Genomic DNA, 27,749 nt, shown 5'->3' with positions numbered 1-27,749 from the left:
AGCAGGGATATAAAAGTGTAACAAATCCTTTAAATAAGAAGAATGAAAATGTGGAAGTGTCTTTCTTTAAAAGCAAGATTGTAGTATCAATACAAGCATAAACTGGAAACTAATCTAAGAACTTCAGAGGGAATGCAGTGTGAGCTCAGTGTTTATGATGGCCAATAACCTCAGCATTAGCATTTTGCGCTGATTGAATCCTTTACCAGAGGTGTTTGAAAGATTAGCTTGGTGCCACTTATATTAAGCTAACCTGTAGATGATGAAAGACATGTCAACACGTGTTGCACATCAGCATACTGAAAGATGAGAGTCAAATTCAACAAACAGGGAAAGGCAAGTTTCAGAGGTAGCGAATTTCAATCACAAATTAAAAATGAATCAAAGCTAATGGCTAGATTTGTATGTGTGAAAGTGTTCAGAAAAAGCTGTCTATAAATTAACATAAAAGCATCATTTTAATAAAATTTTGAAAATAAATGATTTTCTAATTTTAATTAATTATTTACTATGCAATAAAGACTTCATGGGAATGAACACAGAAAATTTAGAGAGAAACTACTGCATTATCACAGTACAGAATATATCAGTCAGACACTCATTAAATGCCTCATTCAACTGCGAATGCTACATTTAACACTGTTAAGATAACTAAGAAGTTAAAATGCCATAAATTGAAACCAATAGAACAGGGCATATTCAAACAGATTTGCATGTATAGCACCATATTTTGCAGTAGGACAAAGAAAAGTGGAGTTTTCTTTCGGTGAAATTGCTCACTATAAGAACACTTCAATGAATGGTGACCATAGCTGCCGTAGGTAAAAACATCTTGAAGTACTGATATATTTTATTTCCTTGCAGACACTCTGATTACATAATTGCATCATAAATCACATTTCCTTGATTTTTTTGCTTTGGCAAAATATGGAACAATAGCTCCAGTACTTAATGCTAGTCACATCACAAAAAGATCACAAAAAGTAGTGCTTCTTGTGTGAATTATTTTCCTTGACTGTAACATAATAATCTCTTTGATGCTAGTTACTGTCATGTAGTGAGATTTTGACTCTGAGAAAACTCATTCGTGTTGTATTGTGATGTGTAGGTTGATTTTGTAAAATGTGTTTTGTTTGTTGCATTTTTTTGTTTGTTTCAGTTTGTTTTGTTGGTTTTTTTTTTTTTTGAGGAGGAATGGTGATTTGTTTTGGTGGAGCAATCCTCATCAAAACTCCAGGAGACAGATTCTATCGTGTGGTGCATGAGAGTTACTTTCATGTCAAAGATGCAATGCATTGTCTTAATGAATATCTTCTTGCAGAACCTGGCTTGGTGTCTTAAGGGAAGAATGCTTACACAAGATAAAACAACTCAGCCCCCACACCAGACCATCTCAGAGAAGCCCCAAAGGACAGAGCATTACCTGGCAAAATTGTCAGCTGGGTCGGATTATGTTTTTAATGTGGAGCTTTTTTTATTATTGTGGTATAACCAAAACCGTCTCAGTCCAGGGCCCTTTTTTAATTTTTCTTGTTTTTTCCTAGCTCTTACAGAGGTGAAAAAAGAATTTACTCATTCAGCTCTAATAAATGTTATGAAGATAGACTTTCTTTTTTTGTTCAGAGGTTAATACAGTTCCATATGCAATCATTTCAGTTAACTCCATGAGCATTTAATAATCTATTTCAATAATTTAATACCATATGCATGTAATATATAATACTGTATATATCTCATCTATATTAACTGTAGGTCCTTGAAACGCGCTTTGATATTTACAACTTCTGTGCATTTCAGCATCTGCAGCTGTGATCTATTTTGTGGTGATAACTTCCAGCATCAATTCAGCCACATCTGTTTTTTCCTGAAACAGACAACAACATTAAAATGGTCTCATTTGCCGTCAAATAGGCTTGCAGAGTAATGTACACTGTGTGGCTCCTGATCTGGGAAACCAGTGCCTTCCATGCTTGGTTGCCGGTGTGAGGAATGTCAGTGGATGCTATATCCTGCAGAGGAGGAGCCCCACAAAGCACTTAAGCATGTGCTTACCATTAAACTCATGAGTACAGTCACTGATCTTAAGCATGAGCTTAAGTGCATTATTGACACAGGGCCAGAGGGCTAAGTGCCATCCAGAGAAGTCATAGTTGCCTGTATCCTGGGGTGACGATAGCTCGCCCCCCTCCTCTAATCTATTACAGCTGCAGTTTCTGCAGGCACTGTAATGTTACAAGAAATGTGAAAAGAGGTGAGAGACAAGTGCTGTCTTGGTTACACCTGGATGGTTGTAAGATCTGCCTGGTTGATTTCAGTGGAAGGTTTGCCATTGCTGGAGGTGCAAATTCCCACGCTACCAAAGGCTGTTAAAGACTCTGGGATTGTTAAAGGCTTACCAGATCATTACACAGTTGGTAACCTCAAGAGAGAGCATCAACAACACTCAGGCTTTGAACCAGCTAATTCTGTATGTAGCCTCCATGGTTCGTTTGAACTCCCAGGTAAACGAAGTTTGCCCCTTCTGATGTGGGCGTAGCCACTGGACAAAAGGCGAGGTGAGAAGGAGCTGCTGCTTAACCTTTCAGTCTGTAAATATAATGGGAGGTAGACTGAAAGTGAGACAACTGAAATATTTTCTTGCTTTCAGATTTTTAATTCTGTCCATTTTCTCTTGCCCTCTCACTATGCCACTTCGATAACATAGGGATAAGAATCATCTGACTCGTGAGTTTCAGGACCTGGTCTCATGCTTTCTATACAACTGCAAGCTTCATTGGAAGTTTTACATGCACAGGTGTTACGTACTGTAATGCTAAGCAATTTCAGTTTCTAAGGCTTCATTGACATTAGGTTTCTTTGGAAGAGAAGCTGCCTCCTTCCTTTTGCTCTCACTCAAAACCATTGTGACCTTAAAAAAATGGGTGTGAGCTCAGGGTGAAATCTGAACCTGGTGTGCTAAACAGCCTTTTCTGAAGCTGCCCCTTTGCCCGTGATACAACAGTGATTTTTAGAGGTTTTATGTGGTACTGACATGAAGGAGAGAGAGAGCTGCATTACTATGTATTATGTACTACTGCATTAATATGTATTTTCTTCATTTAGGTGCTTAACAGTATTTTTAACAATAACTTACTCTTAAAAACAAGGGAGACATGAGTTGTGTGAAGCTTTTTAAAATACTCAGTAGTTACATCTGGTGACATACTTCTTGTTTATTACTAACTGTTTGTTATCATTTTAGTGGGAAGAAATTAGTGGACTGGATGAAAACTACACTCCTATACGAACATACCAGGTATGCCAGGTGATGGAATCAAACCAAAACAACTGGCTTCGGACTAACTGGATTGCAAAAAGCAATGCACAAAGGATTTTTGTAGAACTGAAATTCACTCTGAGGGATTGTAACAGTCTTCCTGGAGTTCTGGGGACTTGTAAAGAAACTTTTAACTTGTATTATTATGAAACAGACTACGACACTGGCAGGAATATCCGAGAAAGCCAATATGTAAAAATAGACACTATTGCAGCAGATGAAAGTTTTACCCAGGGTGATCTTGGGGAGAGAAAAATGAAACTTAACACAGAGGTGAGAGAAATTGGACCTTTGTCCAAAAAAGGATTCTATCTTGCATTTCAGGACGTAGGGGCCTGCATTGCTTTGGTCTCTGTCAAAGTCTACTACAAGAAGTGCTGGTCCATCATTGAGAACTTAGCTATTTTTCCTGACACAGTGACTGGCTCAGAGTTTTCCTCTTTAGTTGAAGTGCGAGGAACTTGTGTCAGCAGTGCGGAGGAGGAGGCGGAGAACTCGCCGAAGATGCACTGTAGTGCGGAGGGAGAATGGTTAGTGCCTATTGGAAAATGTATCTGCAAAGCAGGATACCAGCAGAAAGGAGACACCTGTGAACGTAAGTAAATACAAAACTTGCTGTAAATCCTAGGTCATATTCTACCAGATTTTTCTTTTTCTTTTTTTTTTTGCTTTTTTTAAAGAGAAATCATTAGTCTGCTTTTAAAGTTTTCAGATCCTCACTCTGTGGAGTTCACACTGGTTAATCTAAATCAGTCAGTCTGTCTGATTATGAAAATCAGTGGTTGCACAATGCATTTTTAAATTTAAAGAAAAAAAACGTTGAAGTCATAAGAAGTATAAAGATAGGCTCAGGACTAATGTTATTAGTCCTGAGTGATTAATGTGGTGTTGTACCTTTTGGTAAGACTGAGTAAGTCATGCCTATCACAGAACATTGTGTCAATAATGTCAGGTATGAGTAGGTAAACAGTTTGTCCTTTCACATGATCTCTGACCGAATTACAAGGAAACTAAAATAGATGTAGTAAACAGCATGGGGTGTGGTTAGTAATGGGAAGAATACACACAAAATCAAAACCAAGCTAGAGATTTGTGTCAAGTGTGTAAGAATTCTAAATGCAAGACAGATATTTCAAACAGAGTGTCAAATTTTCAGAATAAAGTACGATATCCTTTCTATAATGGCTTTTTTTTCCACAAAACTAACTCTAAACTTTTGGCTTGCAGTTGGATTATTGTGATTATTTTAAAATACTAGCAGATCAGAGACTGTTGAGTTGCACTTCCTGATTCAAGACTAATTCAGTTAATCATGTTCTTAAAATTACACTTAGCATTGCTGTCACTGGGGCTACAGGCATAAGACATTTCTGCTTAGCATGAGAAAGAAGGTTTTTTGTCTTTCCTTCCAGTAAGAATAACAGAATCTGCAGTTTGTTTGAAAACAGATATTTTCATGCACATTTAATACAAGGTCTATAATTTTTATCACAAGGTAACACCAGGAGTTTTACATCACCATATGTTTATTGCAAGATAGGCAGACATTTGTTGTTGAGAAGTATTGTAAGTGAAAAAGTGAAAAAACCTCCACAAATCTATGATGAGGAGAAATGTACATAATCTCCAAAACAAAGCTGGCAGCACTCACTGTGTCTCAGGTGCCTCGGTCTGATGAGGACTTCAAAACCTGTAGAGGATTTGGGACATCCTAAAACAAAGTAAATTAGTCTCTTTATTAATAGTTTGTCCTTATGAAAAAAACACAGTTCTGCTTTTGATGAGTTTTTATGAGGAAATTCAGTAGAAGGTGAAGTGAATGGAGTTGATCTGAGGCCTTTGTAGCTCCACACAAATCTTTCATTGTTCTGTGGGGAAGGGATGAAGTCTTAAACACTGCAGAGGGTGATCTCATTAGGAGTAATTGTAATGTGAAAAACTGCCCTGACAAAACCATTTGGTAGACTGTATTAGAGGTCTGTTAAAAATATTAAGTGCTGTGTCCCTAGAAGTCTGTGTTGAGGTTTTAGATTTATTTTTTTTTCTGAGTGACTGATTTTTTTCCATTTTTTAGTTAACTTGCTCTTGATTACAGACCTAGTTATCATTGATGTAATTAATATACTAATTTTATTTGACTTTCAGTAAGAGACAGAAAATATCCAAAAAAACCCCCAGTGTATGTTAGGAAGGGGGTGGGGGACGTGAGCTGAGTGAGCATGGCAGGGATGGATAGAGAAGAAATTAATGTTTGGTGACTGGAATTCAAGTAACCTGTTTATTAAACTGGCTTCTTAATTTCTGACTGTGCTGATGTTGACAAAAGAATTAAATGATAACTTGTACTTGAGCCTGGTGGCGTGCTCATTTGCAAGAACACTTCCCATTTTTGGCTTGCGTCCAAAGCAATCGCTAGGAGAACACGCCACTCTGGAAGGAGTCCAGAGGATCATTTATGGTATTTTTCCTCTTTTCTTTCAGTGATCCTGTTAAGAGTTTCAAAACAAACTCTGGCCCCATATTGAGGCAAGTTAATGTGTTTGAGAGGGAAAAGGTGGTAGGCAGGAACTCGTCGAGTGCGCGCCGAGTCGGCAGCTCCGAGTCAGAACGATGTGGGTGACTGTGGCACATGCTTGTAATTGCTGTGTGTGTGTCCTGTCTGGGCTCGAGGATGTTATTAAGTATGATCAACTATGTAGTGACCGATAATACAGCTGGCACACTGATATAGGGTCTGTTTTTTGTGACAGATATTGAGAGAAACTTATCTGAACATTGACACTAATGCAGCTGGCTATCTGTTACTGTCAAGCTGTGTAACAGATCAAGTGGAAGCAAGTTGGTGTGCGCTTCCTTAAGCCAGAGCTTTTATATCCCTGTCTGAGGGCTCACTTCTGCAAATACTTTGTACCTGGCACGCTGCATGACTTCTTTGGGACTACTCGGGGCAGAAAGTATTGTGCTCTGTCAGGATGGGCAGAAGTCTGTGATTCTTCTCTCACACTTGCTAAAGCTCCGCTGAATTAACAGGATAGAATGGTCTTTTAAAGATACAGAATAATACCTTATCTGGCTGTGTTGTAGCAAAGGTAGGAGTAGATGGCCACGTTGTAGTTTCAAATAGCTCTTCCGCCTGTAACTCAGCAGGGATTTTCATTTGTGTTACTCTAGCTTGATTGGCTGTCTGTGATTGAATAATGTGTTCCTTTTGCATACAGCTTCTCTCCTGTTTGTGAAATTTATTGAGTTCAGATACTAAAACAATTGAATTTTGATTTATACACAACTCTGCACTGGATGCTTTTTTTTTTTTTTTAATGACTGTAAGTAACTTGTAGTGCTGGAAAGGATAAGGAAGAAAACAGTCATGAGTGGTGAAACACATAACCTGGAAAAAAGGTCCCATGTGCCCTCTTCATTGATCTTTAAAACTGAGTTAGTTTTTGTTGGTTTGTTTTTTTTTTCCTTTTGGATGTACACTGATTACTTCTCACTGTATGAGTGCCAGAGAATCCTTATGACCTCAGTGGTCTAACACGTACATAAAAGAGCCAAATTTCAGAGACCTCACAAATGCAGTTTAAAGCAAAATCTTAAAGCTGTGTGAAACAGGCATGAGAAAACTAGGTGAGTCTCTGAACTTCTATTTGCAGATTGTTCTGCAATGTGTACAAGGAGACTATATCCTCAGTGTTGATCCTAGTTCTGCTGGTGTGTAGCACTAGGCTTAGGTGTGGAAATTGTAATTTTAAAGGATTATCTTGAAGGGTACCTAGGAGCAGTACTAGAAAGGTACTTAGACATATTCAGTTCTTTTAACAGTATGTATTGCATCTGTTCTGGGGAAAAAAAAAACCCCATCCAACCAACCAAAAAACCCCCATCCAAGCAACCAAAAAAACCCCAACCACAAAACCCAATGGACTTCTCAGGAACTGCAGTGGGCTCCCAATAGGTCTAGCTTGGACTTTTCTCACAGTGGAGTTCATTTGATATGTTATGCATGTAAAGGAGTACACTGTGATCAGTGATTGATATTTGAAGGTGAAAATAATTTTATGAGAGCTTCTACTATAATGTATTTTCCATCTGTTTCATGTTAGTTGGGGGTGGAGAGGGAGAGAATTAAATTTATTCAATCAGAGAATAGAGTGATATTTCAGAAGGTAGGAAGCTTCTCTTAATATTAATGAACTGAGAAATTTCATAGATCATTGGGCACCATGTCCAAAAATTCGAATTCCTAGGAAAAGCCAAATGGGTGCATTTTACTGTTAAATGTATTATAATACTGTATGCATTAACAATTGTTTTATTGGCCTCCAAATGAGGAGGGGATTATAGCCACTTGCACATTTTGTCTTGGTGAGGTAAAAAGGGAGCTACAGGCTTTTCTTTCCAGACTTTGTCAAGTGCTATACACTGTGCCAAAGAGCAAGCTGCATCTGTTCCTTCTCTTTTTTTGTTCTTGGGACAAACTTTTTATCTCTTCACTTTGTGAGCTACTACTTGATAACAGATCCAGAAACTGAATTTGCCTTATGTGCAGCATATTTGTGGTAAAGTATGTGTGCTTGTGGTTTTTTTGTTTGGTTGTTTTTTGATTTTTTTTCTTGTGTGTTTTGTTTGTTAATGTTACTCCATTTAGGAGCTGATGTGCCACATGTTTGTTAATAGAGGACAATGAATTTAAGATGGGAATGTGAATAAGTTGTCATTAAAACAAATATTACTACACTTCCCAAAATCCCAAGTTGCACATATTGTGAATTATGGAGTGTCACAGAAGCTGTGGGTGACCTGCAACTTGAGTAACCTATGCTGGCATTCCTGGATTTTCAATGTGAAATTTTTTTGTTTTGTGGAGATGGGGAAAATGGTAGAAAACTTTTCAATGGCATTTATATCATCAAGACTTTAAATATTTCTTTTTTTGAAGAAGAGTTACCTTTCTTCCATTTGCTTCCAGCATTACTCTAGGGAAGATAATGTAATTAGTTTCAGCTAATTGAACCTGAGCAGAGAATGAGGGTATCTCTGTGTCACTGAGTCTTGTCATTTTCTCAGAAGCAGAAGTTCAACAGCAGAGCATCTATCTCCTTCTCTTTTTATTCCCTAACATATTAAATAACTTTTCTCTTCCTTTTTAAAAAAAGGTCAGTGGGACGTGATATGAGGCACCACATACAGCTGAATACAAACTATTTGATTTAAAAAAAAAGTAAAAATTAAAAGGTAGGTATCTTTGCAAAGGATCCTATCACGTTTCAGGAAAATAAACTAGATACTTTAAAGTGAATGTAAGACCTTCTGGCTAGATGGTCAAGAATTACTGAAGGTATTTCTACCATGAAATGGAGAGCTTTGATTTCTGCTTCAAATTCCCTTTGGGATTTGTAAAAGTGGAATGTTTTTGTCTATCATTCACCCTGTAATCTTCTGACTTCCCTTCTTGTCAGGGAGGTGTCATAGAAAGATATATTTTCTTGCTGTATCTTCCTTTCAAAAGAGTCTAGTGTTCATAAAGAAGATTATTTTTACAAATATATTAGTCTCTCTAAGTTATTTGGATTTCTTTGACTTACTTTGTTGATGCTCTTCAGCTTTCTGGGTGCGAAAGCACAGAGAACAGAAAGGGAAAGGAGCTATGTCCAAGTGGTTTTGAAATGAAGTATCACAAAATAGCTGGTGTTCTCAGTGATCAGGGCGAGCTATTCCCTGAAACAAACTGATGCCTTCATGCTTCATAAAATCTGTTTCAGGTCTCTTCTGTGTTGTCTTTTGGCCCTAAGACACAATTGAATTTTGCAGTGTTGCTCTGCCAGAAGTATCTGAATTAGTTAGATAAGTATGATTATAGACTGCCATAATTTGGTACAGCATCCTCTCCCAAATGTGATATAAAGATATGAGAGAAGTAAAATGATGAGAAGTCAAACTGATAAGTAATGAAAGCAGTCAAAACCATCTCGTTTTCACTGATAATGCCGTCAGAATGATCCCTAAAATTAATTAACTGCAGAGACTAATCTGACAGATTTAGTTCCCAACAAACAGATGTAGTTTTTCTTCAGAAGAGCTGAAAGAGGTGAAGTTGCACATGCAAATGGGCAATCAGGAGCCCAGATCCTAGGAATGGGGTTGTTGGATAATGTAGTTGAATGTAGATCTCTTTCCCTCTCCAGCCTCTCTTCTCCTCCTCTGCCCTCCCTCCTGTCAGTCTTCCCAGCTTCTGCTGTCTCCAGGAATTAATTTTAGTTTTGCATTTTACTTGAGGTTTGTTGAATACCAATTTCTTTAACTAAATTTTCTGCATGGTGGTTGTTTGTGTTTTTTTGGTTTTTTCTTTTTGGTCAGATCCACTGCTGTGCACAGGTTCTGAAATGAAAACAAAACCAGCAATGAAATCTAAGAGAATTTTAGTAATATCTCCTTTAGTTACAGAGGAAGCACTAAAACTGTCTGTTTTACGGGTCTGGGATGCCACTACTGAATTAGCTATGGTTGCTCAACAGCTGGGCCATTAACTCCTTAGCCATAAAGTCTATCTGCTGTTTGTTCTAAATGAAGCTTTAGCTGGTATTTAGAAATGGAATCTCATCCTGTTAAGTCTGTTGCCCAAAAACATACGTTTTCCTTCTGAAACAAACTTTCTTCCCAGAATCTTTTGTGGAGGGTGCAGTAGGCATCTAATGGTTTTGCAGTCATTTTCTGAGTTTGCTACATTTCGAAGTGTAAAAAAGTTTTCCTACATGAAAAAGAAGCTGCTTACTTGGAAATTCTGAGTTTGTTTGTTTGTTTGTTTGTTTTGGTAGGAGTTTTTTATTTTTGTCCAGGGTTTCTGCTAACCTCTCAGAATTAGGCCACTAAAAATAAATTTATTCTTTCATTTCTGAGTACAAATGGGGGAAGTTACATATAATCCCCATTAGGAGTATCATAAATGTACATGCATTCCATTAAATATGACTATGAGCTTTTTAAGAAAAAGCAAAACAAAACCCATCCACAAAACAAGGTTTCAGGAACTGAAAAAAAGAGAATTAGTAGGTTACAGAGAAACTGACAGTAGGGATCAATTAATGGAAGAACCAGTCACAGAAAAGAGAAAAACATGTTAATAACTATTTACTTAATCTACTTCATGTATCTGTAAAACATCTATTATCTGTATGGTGAAATGCTGTTGAAAGTTGTTCAAGAAAGCTGCAGTTCAAAGTATAAATTATTCTCTGAAAATAAGGAACCATAAGTAAAGGACTGAATTTGAGGTTTTTATTTAAGATGTGAGACAACCATATGGTGAGATCTATGTTTGGTACTGAAGCTGAAAAAAAAAAAAAAAGGAAATTATGAAATTATGTGGGCAAAATGTTTGGTTAACTAGATTAGCTTTTGAATTTTGATGCATCACAAACTTCCTCTGTTATTGTGAAAATATTTGCTCCTCAATAACAGTTCCTATATATTAAGCAATATTAAATCCTTAAGAATATCTTTCTGTTTTCATTTGGGAAACTGTGGAGATGGTTTTAGTGCAGGTTTTCGGTTAATACCATGCTTATTATTACTTGAACTATAGAGTAAAAGATAATTCTTGCTTCTTGACGTCTCAGCTTGCTTACCCTATACTGTTCAAGCTCTGTCTGCAATGCTAATTTAGTTATTATTAACAATAATCCATACACAGTTTATAGTGGATTAACACTTTCTAGATTGAAAACAAATAAAACATGTTCAAATTAATATCTGCAAAGTCAAAATGGATTTTTTTAAGTTTTACAGTAAGTTATATAAATTACATACTTATAACTTAATTGTGTTGTTTGTTGCCTCTCCTAGAGGTACTGTAAATATTATTTTTATAAAAGCTTAAGGCTGTGGAACCAAATTGAGAGTAAAAAAGTTTGTGGGAGTTTCCTTCAAAGAATTAGAAAAGTATATTTAGGGAGCTTATTAAAAGCCAAGTGCTTGACAGGAAAAATATGTAGATTTCTACTGTAATCCTTCATAGAGTGTTGTGGAGTCAAAGAGAACCAAAAAAAGAGCAGGTTCACTATTTAAGTAAGCATTACCTGTCTTTAATTTCATAAAAAGAAACCCCTCTTTACAGAATGGTGTGTCTAATTTCTTTTATAATGTTGTGCTACTGTGAAAACGGTAGCAGTAGCAAATGTATTTAAGACATTTTTAGGAACACACTTCTTACTTAGAGAAGCTTTTATCCCCATGCAGTTCCTAATCTTTTGTGCTTCTGCTGCCTGTCACAGTGAGTTCTCTTGTCCCTAATATTAATGAAACGTTTATGTTAGATGTGAAAGCGAATAGTATCCAGTTAATAGTTCATGGCAGAAACTGTGTTTCATTTCTTGCTCTCAGACACATCAGCAGTGTGTGCCTGGTGGCTCTGGTGAAAGTATTTTTGTATACTTTATATACATATTTTACTTTAATGATGATTTCTGACTTCACAGTCTCCCTAATAAACACAATACACCAACAAAAATGAGTGTCTGTTAAGTATTTAACACTTTTTTCCTCTTATTTTCCTTTATTAAGAAGATATTTTCCATTTAGGAAAGGTTATCTCTTTGAATGTATATGCTCTTTGGAAAATTTTGCTTAATATGAAGCTAATTTATAAGTCTAATTCAGAGTAGCAAAGGCAACCAAGAATAAAACTTGCATGCAATAATAATTGTGCTCAAATATTGTGTTTCTTGAGTTCAGATCCTGCCAGTGCATGTACCTGTGCATTTTTATTTAGCTGGGTGGCCCCACTGCTTGTCTTAAGGAGGATAAAGTTGCTCACATCTCTAACAAATATCAGGGTGTTTTACCCAGGGTAATTTGATACTTCAACCTCTTATTTTTTATGATTTGGATTAGTTACATGTGTCTCTTGGCAAGACATGGCTCTCCTGCAGTAATAGTATCAAGCATTTTTTGAATAAAAGTTTAATTAACTCCAGTTGTTAAAATCATCTGATATCAGTACATACCTCAAATGTATGTGATTGATGGGAAAGAAAAGGAAGTACATGATGGAGAAACATAATAACTAATAATGTTTTGCAGTGTATTTAGTATACCTAAATGCAAAAATTACATCTTGTTGTAATTGTGAAATACACTAAGGCTTTAGAAAGGCTGGAGTTAGTCTACAGCAGGCTGGCTGCTGTTTTTTTTTTTTTTTCTTTAACAAAAAAAATTCTGATAATATGTATTATCATAAATAAGTACGCTGAGAAAGTGTAAAAATGAGGTTTCTACTTTTCACTGACCAAGTTACAAGTATTTTAAGGAAGTAAGGGCTAATGCAGGAAACTATAGAACTGCAGGCTGAGGCACCATCCCCAGAACTTAATGGCAAGAATCTCATTAACTTAATGGGAGTAACATCATGTGTTGATCTTTTCCTACTGAGGAAAGTGATAAAGTTTTAGGTAAGTGTAAGCATATACATAAACTTGAAGCTTCTATGTTGATGAAACATATCTAAATGCGTGCTTTATTAAAATTTTCAGAATTGTAATATTGTGCTGCTATAAATGTATACAGAAAAGTGAATATAAACAGGATCCTAAAATTACACTGATGTTCCATCTCACACTGGTAAGCTCTGATATAATCTCTAGCATAATTAGTGGCTATAGCTTATTATTTTTTTCTTGCATGTAGTGAATATGACATATCATGCAGTGTAGATGATTAGTGTTCATTTTACAGTGGATGGAACAGAGTGGATTAAACTTGTGGGGGAAGGTCAAGTGGTATTTGGAGGTTTTCTGGAAGGTGACAAACGTGGTGGCCTCATGTAGCCATATGCATGAGACGTGCTGTACGTTCCTTTTCTTGTCTTACTGGATATGTCCTCATAATGTGACTAAATTGCAAGTGTCCCCTGACAGCTGCTAGAGCTAATTTTTCTCAAATGACCGTGTATTTGCTTTATTTCCAGCCTTATAACATAGTGTACGTGTGCATATTTTCCTATGGAAATCTAATCCCATGTGTAGGAGGTGGCAGGGTGTCCTTCATCCGCTTGTGATGGCCCATCAGAACAAAACTCAGGAGTTGTATGGAGCTTGTATTAATGACCTGATCTACTTGACCTGAAAAGTTAGAATAGCATGGGGCCTCCAACCTTCCAAATCCCTCAGTTTCTCAGTTTATGGGCTAATGTTAATTTGCGGGTAGTAAATGTAGTATTTTTGTAACATCCTCAGTGTACCACTTTTTTTTTTTTTTTTTTTTTTTTTTTCTTTCTTTACTCTAAACTCTTATATGGGTAGATTTTGAGAAGAAATGATACATTTAATGAAAATGTGTGGGGTGCCTATTTGAATCAATCAATTCGTGTTCCCAGAGGGATATAGCTGATGTTGAAAAACACATTAAATATCTAATATAAAATATTGGAACCCTTGCTTAATTACCATGAAAATTCTTAAAGAATGTTGGCAATTGAGGCTTTATAAGTAAAGCTTATTGTATTCCTAAAAGTTGGGCAGTTTGTGTGCCAAACAGCTCAGCTCTGTTAATGCTGGAACAAATTGCATGTTCAAAAGTTTGTCTGTGGGACATGGTCTGAGTGGGCAACATTTGGCAGTGATCACTGGCCATATTTACATGATCTCACTCAACTCATGTTATCCAGGCTTAGGTCAATTATTTTTCTTGCTGAGGAGAACCTGTGCTTGCAGTAGGTTTTATTATCTACTGCTGAAACTTGTTCTTCCCATAGTTAGAACCATTCATACGGTGTGACAGATTCCAGTCCTTTAGGTTATGAGCTTTATATTTTATATAAATATATTTATTTATATGAATATGTATAATATATAAAACACACAGACATGCATATAAAATATAAACCATTTAATCTTGACTGTTTGAGTTCTAGTGTTTCCAAATGTTGATATTATTTTGTTTTGATTAATTATTTGCATTGTGTACATATGTATGTATTTATTAGGTGAATGGTAGAACTGGAGAAAAAGTTCTACTGATTTTTTTTTTCCTTATGAGAGTGATGTGTTTCTATGTCGAAGGAAATGGACATGTATTGATCTTTTCCCTTGTTTCTGTTAGAATGTATAGTTTTGCTTGAAGTCTTAGAACATCAAGTAAGAAAATGTAACTAGAAAGAACAGATTTTTTTTTAAAGCTAATGCATGGTATTTTGTTTTTAATTGCTACATAGAGATAGTTCTGGGATGTGACTGGAATACTTTCAAAGAGAGGGTATTCTTACTTGATTTTATTATCTTAGATCAGGTCCATGATACAGCCTCTTAGCTGAAATCAAGCATTGAATCTTGGATGTTTGATTTCTCATGTTTTAAAATGTCAACATATTTTTTCTTGATCGATTCATTTGCACAGTAAAGAAATTAAACAACTCTTAATTTTATTTCTTTTGTTCAATTTCTTGAAAAGGTTTGTTCCATATCAGTAGCTCTTCAGGAAAAAATAACATTAATTATATTATTTACTGAGTATATTATAATTGTGACATTGTTCTGTGCTGATTGTGCAAGGACACATTTTTCTGTAACACAGACAAATGGACAGCTTTCAAAGTGTGGTCAGTTTGATTGGCATTAACTAGAAAAAAAGGGTAGTGATAAAGTCCTTCCAAATGATAACTAAAGGAAATAGACATTGTTTTAACTGCTGCAAATCCCAAGGCTCCACATTGTCACCTAATTATCTCATCTATGGACATCTCAGCCAGATTTCATCTGCAGTCTGATGCTGGGAAGTGTGAAAGTATCATGTGCTTAAAATCATAAGCAGGGTTGAAAATCATGTCCCCCTGTGCAGATGGAATAGAATTTTCAATCTGTGATCTATGACTGTCTCTTCTCTTTGCTTAACACTTATAATTAGTTGCATATCACTTAATTTTCTGATTAAAAGGCACAATTTTTTTGTCTTTATGATGTATACGTTTGTCTGTTTGCTTTGTTTGTCAGTTAAAATAAGTCTCTACTTGTCCTATTATTGAAAATGTCTTGTCAGTGGAATTGCTAGTGAATAATACTGGTAAACAAAGGAGAGAAAGAACATCTTTTTAAAGCAGTTTTTCATTTCCCTGGGCAAATGTGACATAGGAGGAGACAATGACATACCTACTTTTGATCTTTTATCTTAAAGATTTTCTGTCATATTTAGAGCTACAGTCATTGTATTGTGTATTATTGTTGTAAAAAATCATGTATCCAAGACGATAAGATTCTAAATTCCATGACAAGTAGAGATGAATGGTTTTTAGAAAATAAAGCACAGTCTGATAGCACAAACGATGTGCAATAACTGAGTAAGGAATTTTATATCTCTCCTTAATACAAGGACTAAATGAAAATGCAATACCTGTTCTTGCAAAACAAACCCCACTTTTTAAATTCCACCATTTAAAGACATTTTGTGTGTTTAAGCAGTGACAAAGGTATTCATTATTAATTAACATGCAGGAGATAACTGACTGTCAGTTGCCAGTCAGAGTGGAGCTTGGAAGAATGTTGACATTGATTGATGGACATGTTCTGGGACTATGCACAAACAACCTGCCCAGGTCATCTGAATACATAGAAACATTACAGATCAGCTCTCCATACACAAAAAGCTCGGGCTGGCCTTCTTCCTGAAGGGAGGATATCCTTCCAGGTATCCTAGACTCACTTGATTTGTAAGTCAGGCCTTCGCTTTCCTGCACTGGGGTCAACAGTTAAAAAAAAGTTCAGTTTAGTGTGGTAAATACGGATGATGTGCCAGGGTTCTGTTTCTAGCTGTTTGTGAGTGAGATGCTAAGGCATTCAGCGTGAAGGCGTATTTTTTATGTTGCTTTTTGGAGTGCTGTATGTACTTACCTAATGGATATATACTAATGCAATTTTTTCTTTAGGCAGAAGAAAATCCCAACCCCTAATTTATATTACTTTGAAATACAGAGATGGAAGAGGTCTTTCAATCTTGCCATCTCTATAGGTCTCTTCAGAAGTGAGTTTTAAATATCTGCAGTGATACCAGTTTCATGTATCTCCTGGAATTAGTAGTGTATTTAGATTCAATGAAATGAAGACACCCTTGTGGCACCCTCACAACTCCTTTTAAAGGACATAAGCAAGCTTTCAGTGTGTTACATACCAATTCCACTTACCCTAGGCTGAGCAGCCTGTGTGCTGTGGGAAGAGTGTCTGAACTCCTCCTGCTTCTTGTGGTGGGCACCTGCTCGTACAACGGTGGCAGTACCTAGCTAAAGAAACAGAGTATGGTTGTTTATGGGCTGTAGAGACTTTCAGGGAGATGACACTTTCCTGTGTATGTGAACAGCCTGGTTATCAACATATGATAGGCACCTGCTTCACAGATTATTACTTCTCATCATTTTTCTCAATTTTTATTTTTTGGATATGCTTCCAAATATATCATGGTTTACTTGGATTTATTAACTAAGAGAGAGCACTGCTCATTAGGATGATTGAAAAGGAGAGCATATGACTTGAGCCCTTTTCCTGTGATTATCCATGGGGGCAAAACTCCTGTGCTTTATTATATGACTCTGTAGGTTAAAAATTGTATCTGTCTTGTCTTCCTTAAAATCTCCATAACTTTCAGCTTTGGGAGACATTGCAGGTTCCACCCACTCCAGATGGAAGAAGCGTGCTGCTGGGAATCCCTTGCCAATCTCTGTCCCTGATAACATTTTCTGAAGCATATTGGGGAAATCTGTTGAGAGCTGTTAAAATTACATACTTGTGTGCCAGTTTTCTCTTTCCCTGTTTCTTCCAAGTACCTGCTACTGGGGTTCCTTAATGCTTCTTTGGGGCTGGCAAGGTATTCCTGCAGTGAGGCAGAGCTCCCTGCTTTTACCCAGTGGAAAAGGGCACCACAAATGTTTCTGTTGCAAAACTGCTTATTTTCCCTTGGGTAAAATCTATCTTGCTTTATTCATAAAAAAAATAAAAAAATAAAAAAAATAATGAGTCCCTTGGGACTGCTTGTGAAAGTAAGGAAAACAGGAATTGGCCCCATGTCATAACCATCTGTTATTAACACAAAGAGCAAGGGCCCAGTCTTGCAGCCCTTGCTAAAAGCAGTTTGTTTAACAGGAATTACTACAAATATGAAAAATGTGTGTTTTCCTCATTACTGTGACAATATTCCCTTCCAGTAGTGAAAAAAAAATGTCATCATGAATCTTGGTGTACACTCACACAATTGCATTATTTTATATTGCGGTAGGCTGTATGCAATAAACATCTCATTCCAAGAAATATATGTATTGCAGTATTTTCACAAATCACTTCAGCTACTTTCACTCATATTTTTTTCATAGTACATCTTTTTATTTTATGGCTGAATTATAGCTGGGTTTTCTTTTCTACTGTTTTTATGACTGAGGTAAACCTTTTTCTTTATTATTTTATTTTTTTACTTTTTATAGAAGCTACTTTGAAAAGGGTGCCATTTTTCCCTCTCCTCCAGCAGAAAATGTTTGACGTTTTACTTGAGGACTCCCCTGCCCCAGACACACACACTCTCCAATCCCCTCCCTCAATTATTACTACAAGCATTACTGGAGAACTGAAATAATTTAATCCATCTTGCCATGCCACGTCATGGCAGAGAGGTAGTTTTGGTGGCTGTTGCTTCCATTCACCTGGAGGATGAACTTGCTAGGTTGGATTGCATTTTTCCTCCCAACTTTGTGACCTCCCCCATGTTTTGTATTTCTGCCTTCATAGTTAAGAGAATCATTCCATACTGTTTAATACAAACCCCGTATCTCTGTAGAGGATCAGCTTGATGTCTTCCTGCCCATTTGTTTTTCCATCAGTTCATCTCTAGTTCTGAGAGTTGTGCCAGTCCCTGCAAAGTAACTTGAGCCGTGAGTGTTAATAGGAACATTTAATCCATGCTCCTTCACTTCTGGCTATAAATCTGTTAGGCAGAACACGGGTTGCTGTAATCCTGTTGATTGCACCTCAGTGGCAGGCCAGTCCCCTGGCAGGCTGTAGTGCCTTTAAGGGTGGCTTTGAACAATCGGTCTGGCACAGAGCACATGCAGCACAGCCCAGAATCTGGGAAAATATATAAATTATGATAGGAGGCTGCGTGTTTCCATGGTGTATGCAGAAAGACAGGAATTGCTGTATTGGATCAAACAAGTGGCTTGTCAAATCCATTACTCTTTTGCCAGCAAACGTCCAGTAGCAGATGTTTGGGAAAAAAAATGATGAAAGAACATCAGTTTTGCTTTTCTTCAACCCGAAAACATTCTCTACAGCTCTGTTTATCTCCTTTATATATTTTCTCCAGTCATTTTGTCACTCAAATGTTAGAATAATTGTTTTCATTTCATGTAATAGATATGTTCCATATTAGCTCCTAGTGTATTTTTTTGATTTTTCTTAAGTTTGTGCCCTCAGATTTAAATAGATTGGAAAGTCTACAGATGTTTGCATTATTAACTATTCAAGCCTTAAATTTATACTTTGAACTTGACTGAAAAGGCCCTCGAGAATCTGCTGTAGGAGCGTACACAGTAACAACACTAAATTGATTTCTGCACATTTAGAGATGTAGATTTTTAACAGTTCGATTGGGAAAATAAATTCATAATTTTTAAACGATGAGTAGGACAAATACAGTAGAATTTTATTACAGGAACTTTACAACAGCTTATTTTTCTGTATTTATGGACACTTTGAGCCACTGAAGGGTTAACCCCCCCTCTTCCCCTTCAGGCAAGCAGGGTATCACTTTCCTTAAAATGCCATTGGGAAACCGAGATAAATGGTGAGGCATTTTCTGTGTTGACATGATGTTCGCCTGTCCGATTGCATCCTTCCCAACAGACAGCAGAGAAGCAATTACAAAAAAAGACATCTGTGCCAAGGTTTGGCTAGCCAGGGAGGGCAAGCTCTTGTGTTTAAGAGGTAGAGAATCCAATTGATGAAAATGTCTGGGCCTGTTAGCACCAATAAAGCTGAAGGCCACTGGGAAGCTCAGAGAGGGTCTTTTGTTGCGGAGATAGAAAGAGGCCGAAGCTGTGACACTTGGGGAGGAATAGGGTCAGCCAGTACGATCATCCATCTTCCTCAATGGCAGCTTTCTGTCAGTTTTTAACCCTGCTCAGCAGAGGATCTAAACCCCTATTGTTGGCACCAGCCAATTCTCAGCCAAGTGTAAATGAAGTTAATATTCACTGACCTTATGCATAGCCAATGAAGGCCCTTGATGTCATCCTGGAAATAATGTTATCTGACACTTCAAAAAGCAGATGTTGGCAGGTTGTTTGTGGTTTTTTGCTGAGCCAGTACGCAAAGACGCATTGTTTAGGCACCTCGCATTTAAACTGATTTCCATAATAACCACAAATAGGCCTTTTTGACCTTAAATTGACATAGTTATGGTTTTAGTTTGCATATCATTATATGCTGCTCACAAAGCCTGGCTAACCTGCACTAAGTGGTCAGGGAGAAGTAGCTTGGTTCACTTAGATAAGAAATACATGGGTCAGTGAGCAAAATTTATTTATGCTGATAAAACAGGGAGTAATTAAAATAGTTTGAAGCAGAGAAAAATGAAGAATACCATTTTATTTTGCAACATAGCTCCATGAAAAGAAATATATAACAGAAGTAAAATGAAAGATACTGCATTCAGAGGTACCGACATCTTTTATTTAAAAATAAATAAAATTATAGCTTTCCATGGGCATGCAAGCAACCGTTAATGTCTTCCTTTGTCTCCAGCAATATTCTGTCTTGGTGAAACATGATTATTCTAATGTTTTATTTACAGAAAGTTAAATAATTCTTATAGGTTCCACTTCGCCAGAAGTTTTTGTAAGACAGCAGCATGCTGGTGGTATCTGCGTATTTGTACAGTGCATTTCATCCAGACAGATCCCCAAACCTTCTGCAGACTTCTAGAAACAGAACACATCCACGCTCCTCTTGTGTAAAAGCCAGTGTCAAACATATGTTGTAACTCTAGGGTGAAACATTATGGTTCTTTTTAAAGCACAGTGCCATTTCTCAGCAGCCTGTGCTTCTGATTCGAGGAAAGTTACAAACGTGTACCACACATGGGAGGTGAAAAGTATTTGGTTTGGTTTATTTTTCTTGTAAATTAGCTATAATTCTGGCTCATGTGTGCTAATCTGATGTGAGATGAGCGTCGTATGGTGATAAAATGCAGATGCAGGATGAGTAGTCATTACTCATAAAAAAAATCAGCTGTGTTAACCAATGAACTTTGTACAATCATGTTTTTCCCTTCTGTGTACAAAATGCAGCAGCAGGTAACAGAAATCTAGAAAATTCTCTATTATGCCATAGTATTGGTGTTAAAAATATGTTTGAATAATGATTATATAGTTAGCACTTTTCAGGCTATGGTGTATTCCTGTCCTCTTGAAAAAGAACTCAAAATAGCATGACATTTTTTTTTATTTGTTTTTTTGGTCAAAGAATGAGTTAATAGTTGAACTGAGAAAGCCTGATAATCACAGTTGCTCGGGAGGCAATTATCTGACAAGCTGGCAAAGATGAGAAATACCAGAACAGATCTGCATCTAATTGAAATCACTCAAATTTGATCTTAAGATAAACAGTCCTAGTATTTTTGGAAACTGTGTTATTGATTGTGTTCTTCCCATCAGTTATGTTTGTTTGTACCTGTTAGAGAAGTGAACATGTTTCCTGTAGTAACAGATTTCCTTAGAAACTCATCAGCTAGAGATTTCTTTCTATGTCTTTGCTCGATATTAACTCACATCAGGTGGGAATTAAGAAAGAGAGAAATAAGTTCACTAGGTTCCTGGGTGAAATTTTAAGGAATTGGTGATTGATTTTGTTTGAAGTGCAGCACTGTACTTCATTAGCTTTCGGTTATTTGTGTGCTGTCCGTGACATATGATGGCTCAGTCATATAGCTTAGATGATTAAAAGGCTAATTTTAGTTTAGAACTGATTTTAACAGGGTATCTGATAGGACTAATTAATCCAGATATACTAACTCAGATCCCCCCTCCCTGCCTGCCCCTGTCCTATATTCAGTTTATTCTACAATCAGTCTGAAAATACTTGAAATTAGATGAAAATTTCTGAAGTACAGAATTATAGCCAGCTACTGAACAGTGTAGAAAGAGCAATGAGCCAGAGAGCACTGAAAGCAATGAGGCACCTTAGTGGGCCTTTAACAAGCCCTAAGTCTGCTAAGCAAGCAAATTAATTTGTTTAAGACTTTACAAAGACCCATTTCTTCCGTAAGTTATATAGAGTAATAACCAGATTGAGCCACATTTTCGTTTTACTACTCTGCTGTAAATGGTTTCATTTCTGGCTCAGTTTTGTTAGTCGGTCCCTTTGTCAGGCTTTATCCTATGAAAAGTGTAGAATGCCAAAAGAAACATCAAACTGACCCAATTCTGCCCTCTCCTCCAGCAGAAATGGATACTGAACTACAGAAGTTTATTTCCTATTTCTGGAAGGAGACTGTGAAAGAGAAATTTGCCTTTGTGAATTAACCCATGGACAGATTGATTCATTTCATCCTGTTGGTATTGAATATTGTTCTTATTATAGTTGAAAGTTTGCAAAATGCTAGCTTTCCATGGACAGGCCACTGAGGAAGTGATCCAGAAATAATATAAATTGAAAGTGTTTGGTTTAATGTACTTTTCTGTTTGTTTGTGAGGTTTTTTAATTTATTTTTTTTTCCTTAAACAAAACAGAACAAAACAAGAAATGCTTTGGAGTAAATGTCAGCAGAAGATTCATTAGGGGGTAGGGACACAGCTAGCTGTGAGGTGTGGGGGCGTGGGGTGGTGGCTGGGGTCTCTCCTGCTGATGGAAGGCACTGCCAGCAGTGGGTTTGCTGGTGACACTGGTGCTGTGTCTGGCAGTTCTGATGGAGGAAAACTGTCAGGGACTGTGAATCCAGTGCTCTTGCTTGGAACTGGGTTGGTTTTGCTCCTGATTAATCTCATCTGTAAGAGGTGAGGTCTTTAGCAGCAGATTTTTTTGGCCGTTTCTGTTGTTTAGGATAGTATGTAATTTTCACCTGTGGACTCTGGGCCTCTGCAGAAACAGTCTGTATGGATCTGAGTTCATTTGTATTGCATTATTAGCATGGCTGTGATTTTCTTTGACAGTTACATCAGCTGGGAAGAGAAGAATGGAATTAGATATGAAAAATTGCTTTGTTCTCCAGAGTTTCTAGAAAACATCTTTGAAGCTGTAGTGTGAAATCTCTAGCGCATCTGCAAATGATTTGTACTAATAAAAAATAGTCAGCAAAACTCTGTTGGAGAAAATAATAGTGGAAGAAAAAAGCACAGAAAAATCAATTGTATGAGGAGATAGAATATTTAGTACTGACTCATCTTCCCTAATCAGTAGAAAAATGGATTATAGGACTAATAAAGAATCACCTCAAAGAGAACAGTTAAACCATGTACCATTTTGTTGAGGAGAACAAAACTACTGTAAATAACCTACCAATAATGAAATACATGATTTTACAACAAACAAAATTCATCATAAGGGGGGGGGGGGGGAAAAGAAATGAATGGTGCAAAGTACCTGCTGTCAGATTGAAGCCTGTGAATATATCGCTGGGGAGAGAGAAGGAGGAACTGCAGAGAATAAAGGTGAGGTCTGACGCTGCCCTTTTGAAATGACGGGGAGATTGTCTTTACCTTTCCTGTGCACTAAAGTTTATTTGCTGCCTCTCTATTGTTTTTTGGGTTTGGGTTGTTTTTTTTTTTTTTTTTGTGGTAACAGTTTTCAAAGTGCCTTTCACACACACAGAAAACATAATTTTTTTAATAGATTAAATATCTGTTTTAATAGATGAAATATCAGTGGTAAATATTGTGGAAATACCTTTCATAAGTAATAAAAAAAAGAAGGGCTCATTTATAAGCCCCGCCATATTCTTAGTGGAGGAGAATAGGATACATTCTTCCTCTTCTCTTCTGCTCCTCTTTCTCCTCAAATGGCAGAGGGTGTGACAAAAGTTAGATTTTTGTACTACCCATTCAAAAGACCTCACTGTGTTGTATCCACATGGCAAGAGAGACAGGAACAATATCACTTAAAAAAAAAAGAGAGATGTAATTTGAATTTGTGATCTCAACCTAAGGTGCCTGGGCTCTGTGCTTTTCATTAAGCAAGTTGGAATGTCTCTTTATGCACCATCCCCAAGTCTCTGCAAAACTGGAAATGAAAGATGAGTTGAGTAAAAGAATTGCTCTGAAGCTAAGAATTTATTGGTTTTTATTTTAACTTCTTTAGCTTTATACATAGACACACATAGCTCATGTAGCTGAAATTAATTGAGTCCCCACAATATCAAGAATATCTGAAAGAAAAATTATTCTTTAATCCCTCTGTATGCATCTGTTCAGTCTCTGAAGGTAATTGGGTCATCTTTTCAAAATACTTTCTACAACTGGAAGGACAAGAAGCCATTTTTTCCTCAAGCTAAAGTTTAGATGGTCATTCAGAAACAATAACAACAACAAAACCATGTGATTCTTGGCACTGGAATATAAAAATGGATTACCAATTTCTTTAGAATTATGAATTTAAAAAAAAAGTAAGAAATTAGCAACTTGACATGCTTAAGCATACTTAGATTTTGAAACACATTTTAAAATCCTCATTTAAAATAACTGCAAAGTTTGGTGGGTTTTTTTTTTATATTTAGTCAGTTTGGGATTGTATTTCTGTTTTTTTTTTTTTTTTTTTCTTTTCTTTTTTTTTTTAAATATTCTTTTATTTATGATGAGCCAGTGTATATTGAAGGACTAAACCAGGGATCTTAATTCCAGTGACAGGACGGCTTAGGAAGTGACAGCCTAATCATAATAAATTTGAGCAGCTTTTACCTCTATAAAATGATTATGGGCAAAGTGTCTCCAAGCGTGGGAGAATATTTATTTGTTGCACAGATGTAAAGGAGGTATATATTAACTTGTGGAAACACTGTTACCACTGGTGAGTAATGGGAATGAGAGAAACCCCTTGGGGGCTTTGAAAGATCCAAAGTAAAAATTAGTTTTGTGTTGCTGATGAATAGCAAAATCATCCTTTTTCTTGCAAACTAAGCGTGTTTCCTGCAGAATTCACCAAGCAGACCTTAAGCATGAATGGTTATTTCTCTCCCATATGGCTGTAGAGGCCCTTGTGGAGTGAAATCTTTGCTACAGCCTGCATGTGTAAAATACTCTCTACAGCCAGACTGCAGAGGACTTTGAGCACATGAGATCTGGCTCTTTCATAGCCTCTCTAAAGCAGCACATCAGGGAGCCCAGGACTTACATTCCATTGTCTGTGTAATTAGAGTCTCCCTTATGGGTAAAATTTAGGTTAAAAGTGAGGAAATATCCTTCTACACTGAGCAGCAGAAGGTTTCTACTCGGGGCACACCTGTTCTTCCATGCTGAAGAGTGCAGGATAAAACAGGAATTGTTGGTGCAGAACAAGCATGTCAAGGGGAATCCAGGTTTTAAAGTGGTTTAAACTAAACAGGAACAAGTCTTATGCTGTTTGCATGGTTATAATCAGGAACTGTGTTATAATCAGGCTGTGAAGACCGCAGTGATCCTCAGTTTGCAAATCAGATGTTTAGCTATGAGTTCCAGTGTCTAGTTTCTTTAACACTGAATGCTAAATGGGGAGAAACTACTGGATATACAATACCAGTCTGAATATTTCAGAACTGTATTCCTCTTAATTTTTCTACTTTGCATGTGTTTTTCACTTCCACTGAAGTAACGCACAGTTCTCTCGGTATATGCCCCTAGAAGTTTACAGCCTTGCTGCCGCTCATTTATGTTATGACATCTACATTCCTGGAATGATCAACTTCTGCTCTGCTAAATTAACTGAAATACCCCATCATTCACAGAGTTTCTTTGCACCACTGAGAGGTAACTCTTAATCTTGTGCTAAAAATAAAGTGCAGGAATTTGGCTGGACAATAAATTAAGTTTGAATTTTCCTCATTGCATGAAGAGCCTCTTGCCAGCTCTTCTAGTGTTGTCACAGGCTCTATGGCAATTTGCTGCTGTACAGTTCCAGCTCCTGCAGAAATATAGTTCAGTTTCTATTCTTGAATTTTTTTAAGGGTCAGCTGTCAAGCACTTCTGATGTTTGACAAATGTTGAGTAGTTAAGGATCCCATAAGGAGATAGTAAGTGATAAGGGGTAATCAAAAAAGAAAAATGGAAATGCTCATAAAGTCTCCAATGCAAGTAAGTAGAGGTGACCCTCCTGTAGTTAACCCTTCTGTATGCATATCACTCATTAGCTAGGGGGTTTAAAGTTTTAGTTTTTTCTTGAGATATGTTTTCCAGTTATGGGCTATTTAGGGCTGTATGAAAGTCCAAAATAATCTCTTTGCTTCAAAGGAAGAAAGAAATGCCTCCTAGGCAGTATTATTGTAGGACTAAGAGAATGCCTTTCTATTTTTGTCACAAAGCTATCACCTATGTTGCACCTGAGGCCTGAAGGGGATCATCTGAACAGAGTTAAAAATGATGGTTCTTTTATTAATAAAACACAGTGTATTATGTTGGTGCCTGTCTTTGCTGATGTCACAGAGACATCTCATTTAAAGTCATTAAGAACTCACTGATACATTTATTCTCACCACAGTGCACTAATAACATTCAAAGACATTACTATCTGGCTACTGTGCATTTGCAAAAAGTTGCAATGGTGGGTCAAGACACATCCTACTTTTTTTATGATAAATGAGAAATATTAACATATTAGGCCAGAAAAAGATTTAAAATATTTCTAGTGTCAGCTTTCTGTCTTGCTTTTCACATTTTTTCATGTTCTTACGGTTCTGAAGTGGGTCCTAATTAGTATATCATATGGATAATTTTACATTATTGTTTTCAGTTTGAAACAATGATTAAACATAGTTTGACAAACTTAAAAAATGATGTAGTAAAATATAATTCTCTAACATGATCAAGAGTCTCATTCTCTTCCTTGCTGCATCAGTAAGCACAAAGAATTAATAGAATCTTGCAGTACACTGGTAGAAATTTAGAACAAAACAAGACTATGTGTAAGTCATGGACAAGCAAAATAATTTTCTGCCTATTTGTAAAATGATCTCTTTTAATTTGGCCACTAATAAGTTCTGAAAAATCATAAGCATTGTATTGAAAATATTACTTTCTACAAAATATTCCAATTTATGCATGTTTTTCTGCCACCACAGCTTATTTGCATGAGATAGGTTCATCCATGTTTCCATGAAAACAAATGATAAACCTCCTGCTGAATTTATTTATTAAGCATTGCATAAAAACTGGATGCTATTTTCTGTTCAGCTATTCCCACTGGGTTTTCACTGGTTAGGTTTAATTTTGGCCATGGTGATGTGAATTGTGTGACTCTTAGTTTAATTGGACCAGGATCTGACCCAAAGTGTTTTGCTTATTATCTTAACTTCATTTTCATGACAGCTATTTGTGATGCCACAAAGCAGAGACATCATGGCTAAAACAGACATCTAAAGGAGGTACATTTCTAAGCCTCATAGATGATATTTTATTTTAAATGACCTGTAGTAAGAGAAAATAAGTGGTGGAGGATCAGTGATGTTTAAAGATATTTCAGCCTTGTTAGAGAGAGTTGATGTTTTTATTGTGTAGTGGTGAAAATGGAACGGAAAGTTACAACTTCTTTCTGATTTTTAGCACAGTTGTAATGACTATCTACATGCATTGCTTCCTATACTAAATTTTGATCTTAATGATGTGCAGGACACCGGATCAAGGTTTCTCTTTCTATTTTGATTCCAAAAGTGTTGTCCACTGTCACAGGAGAAGTGAACTTCACCAGACGTGACTTGACTTTACATCTGTGCAGGAGGTTGTCCCTTGTAAAAGAGTAGAGTTGTGAATGAAACCTTTGTCTTCAGCTTCCTTGTAATCCTGCAGTACAGTTGGGCATGTTAGCTCAGTTGGAATAATGTGCTGATTTTCTAATGATAAAAAAAAAAAAAAAATTAATCCCTTTCCTCATTTTAGGTTCCCAGTTCTGTACTTAGATTTCACACTACCTGCTTTGGTTTTAGCAACTCTGATTTCAGTCTGTCACCTTCCCTGGCTAAATATAAAAAATGATGCACTCCTTTCCTTGAAGGAGAGTATTCAAGAAATGCAGTCCTGGTGAGGATGCTGTTTTGTAGCAGCAGGGTTACTTTTTTCCTGTCATTTTCTTAATTCGGTCGCTGTTTCAAATCTTTATCAGCACCTGTCCTTTTAAGGAAACAGATTAAAATGTCTGGGGGTAAACAGAGGATTGATTTGGTGTGAATGTACAGCTTCTGTGCTTTTGCAATGCACGCAGTTATGAATAGGGATACCGCATGCTTTAATGTCCTT

General features: G+C 36.7%; 1 protein-coding gene across 14 annotated transcripts in view; it reads left to right on the top strand.

Moving 5' to 3' along the window:
* EPHA7 (EPH receptor A7) overlaps positions 1 to 27,749 on the top strand; it is a 166,153-nt gene that overhangs the window by 5,327 nt on the left and 133,077 nt on the right. For 10 of the 14 annotated variants that reach the window (XM_086876554.1, XM_086876550.1, XM_086876553.1 and 7 more), the window contains exon 3: positions 3,242 to 3,911. In XM_086876554.1, the coding sequence (XP_086732680.1) occupies positions 3,242 to 3,911 (670 nt within the window). The remainder of the gene's footprint in view (positions 1 to 3,241; positions 3,912 to 27,749) is intronic. The other 4 variants (XM_086876559.1, XM_086876555.1, XM_086876558.1 and 1 more) reach the window with 1 other exon arrangement.

This window comes from Cyanistes caeruleus, chromosome 2 (genome assembly GCF_971803275.1).
Source record: "Cyanistes caeruleus chromosome 2, bCyaCae1.hap1.1, whole genome shotgun sequence".
NCBI classification, from domain to species: Eukaryota; Metazoa; Chordata; class Aves; order Passeriformes; family Paridae; genus Cyanistes; species Cyanistes caeruleus.
This window is presented reverse-complemented; position numbering and strand designations above follow the sequence as displayed.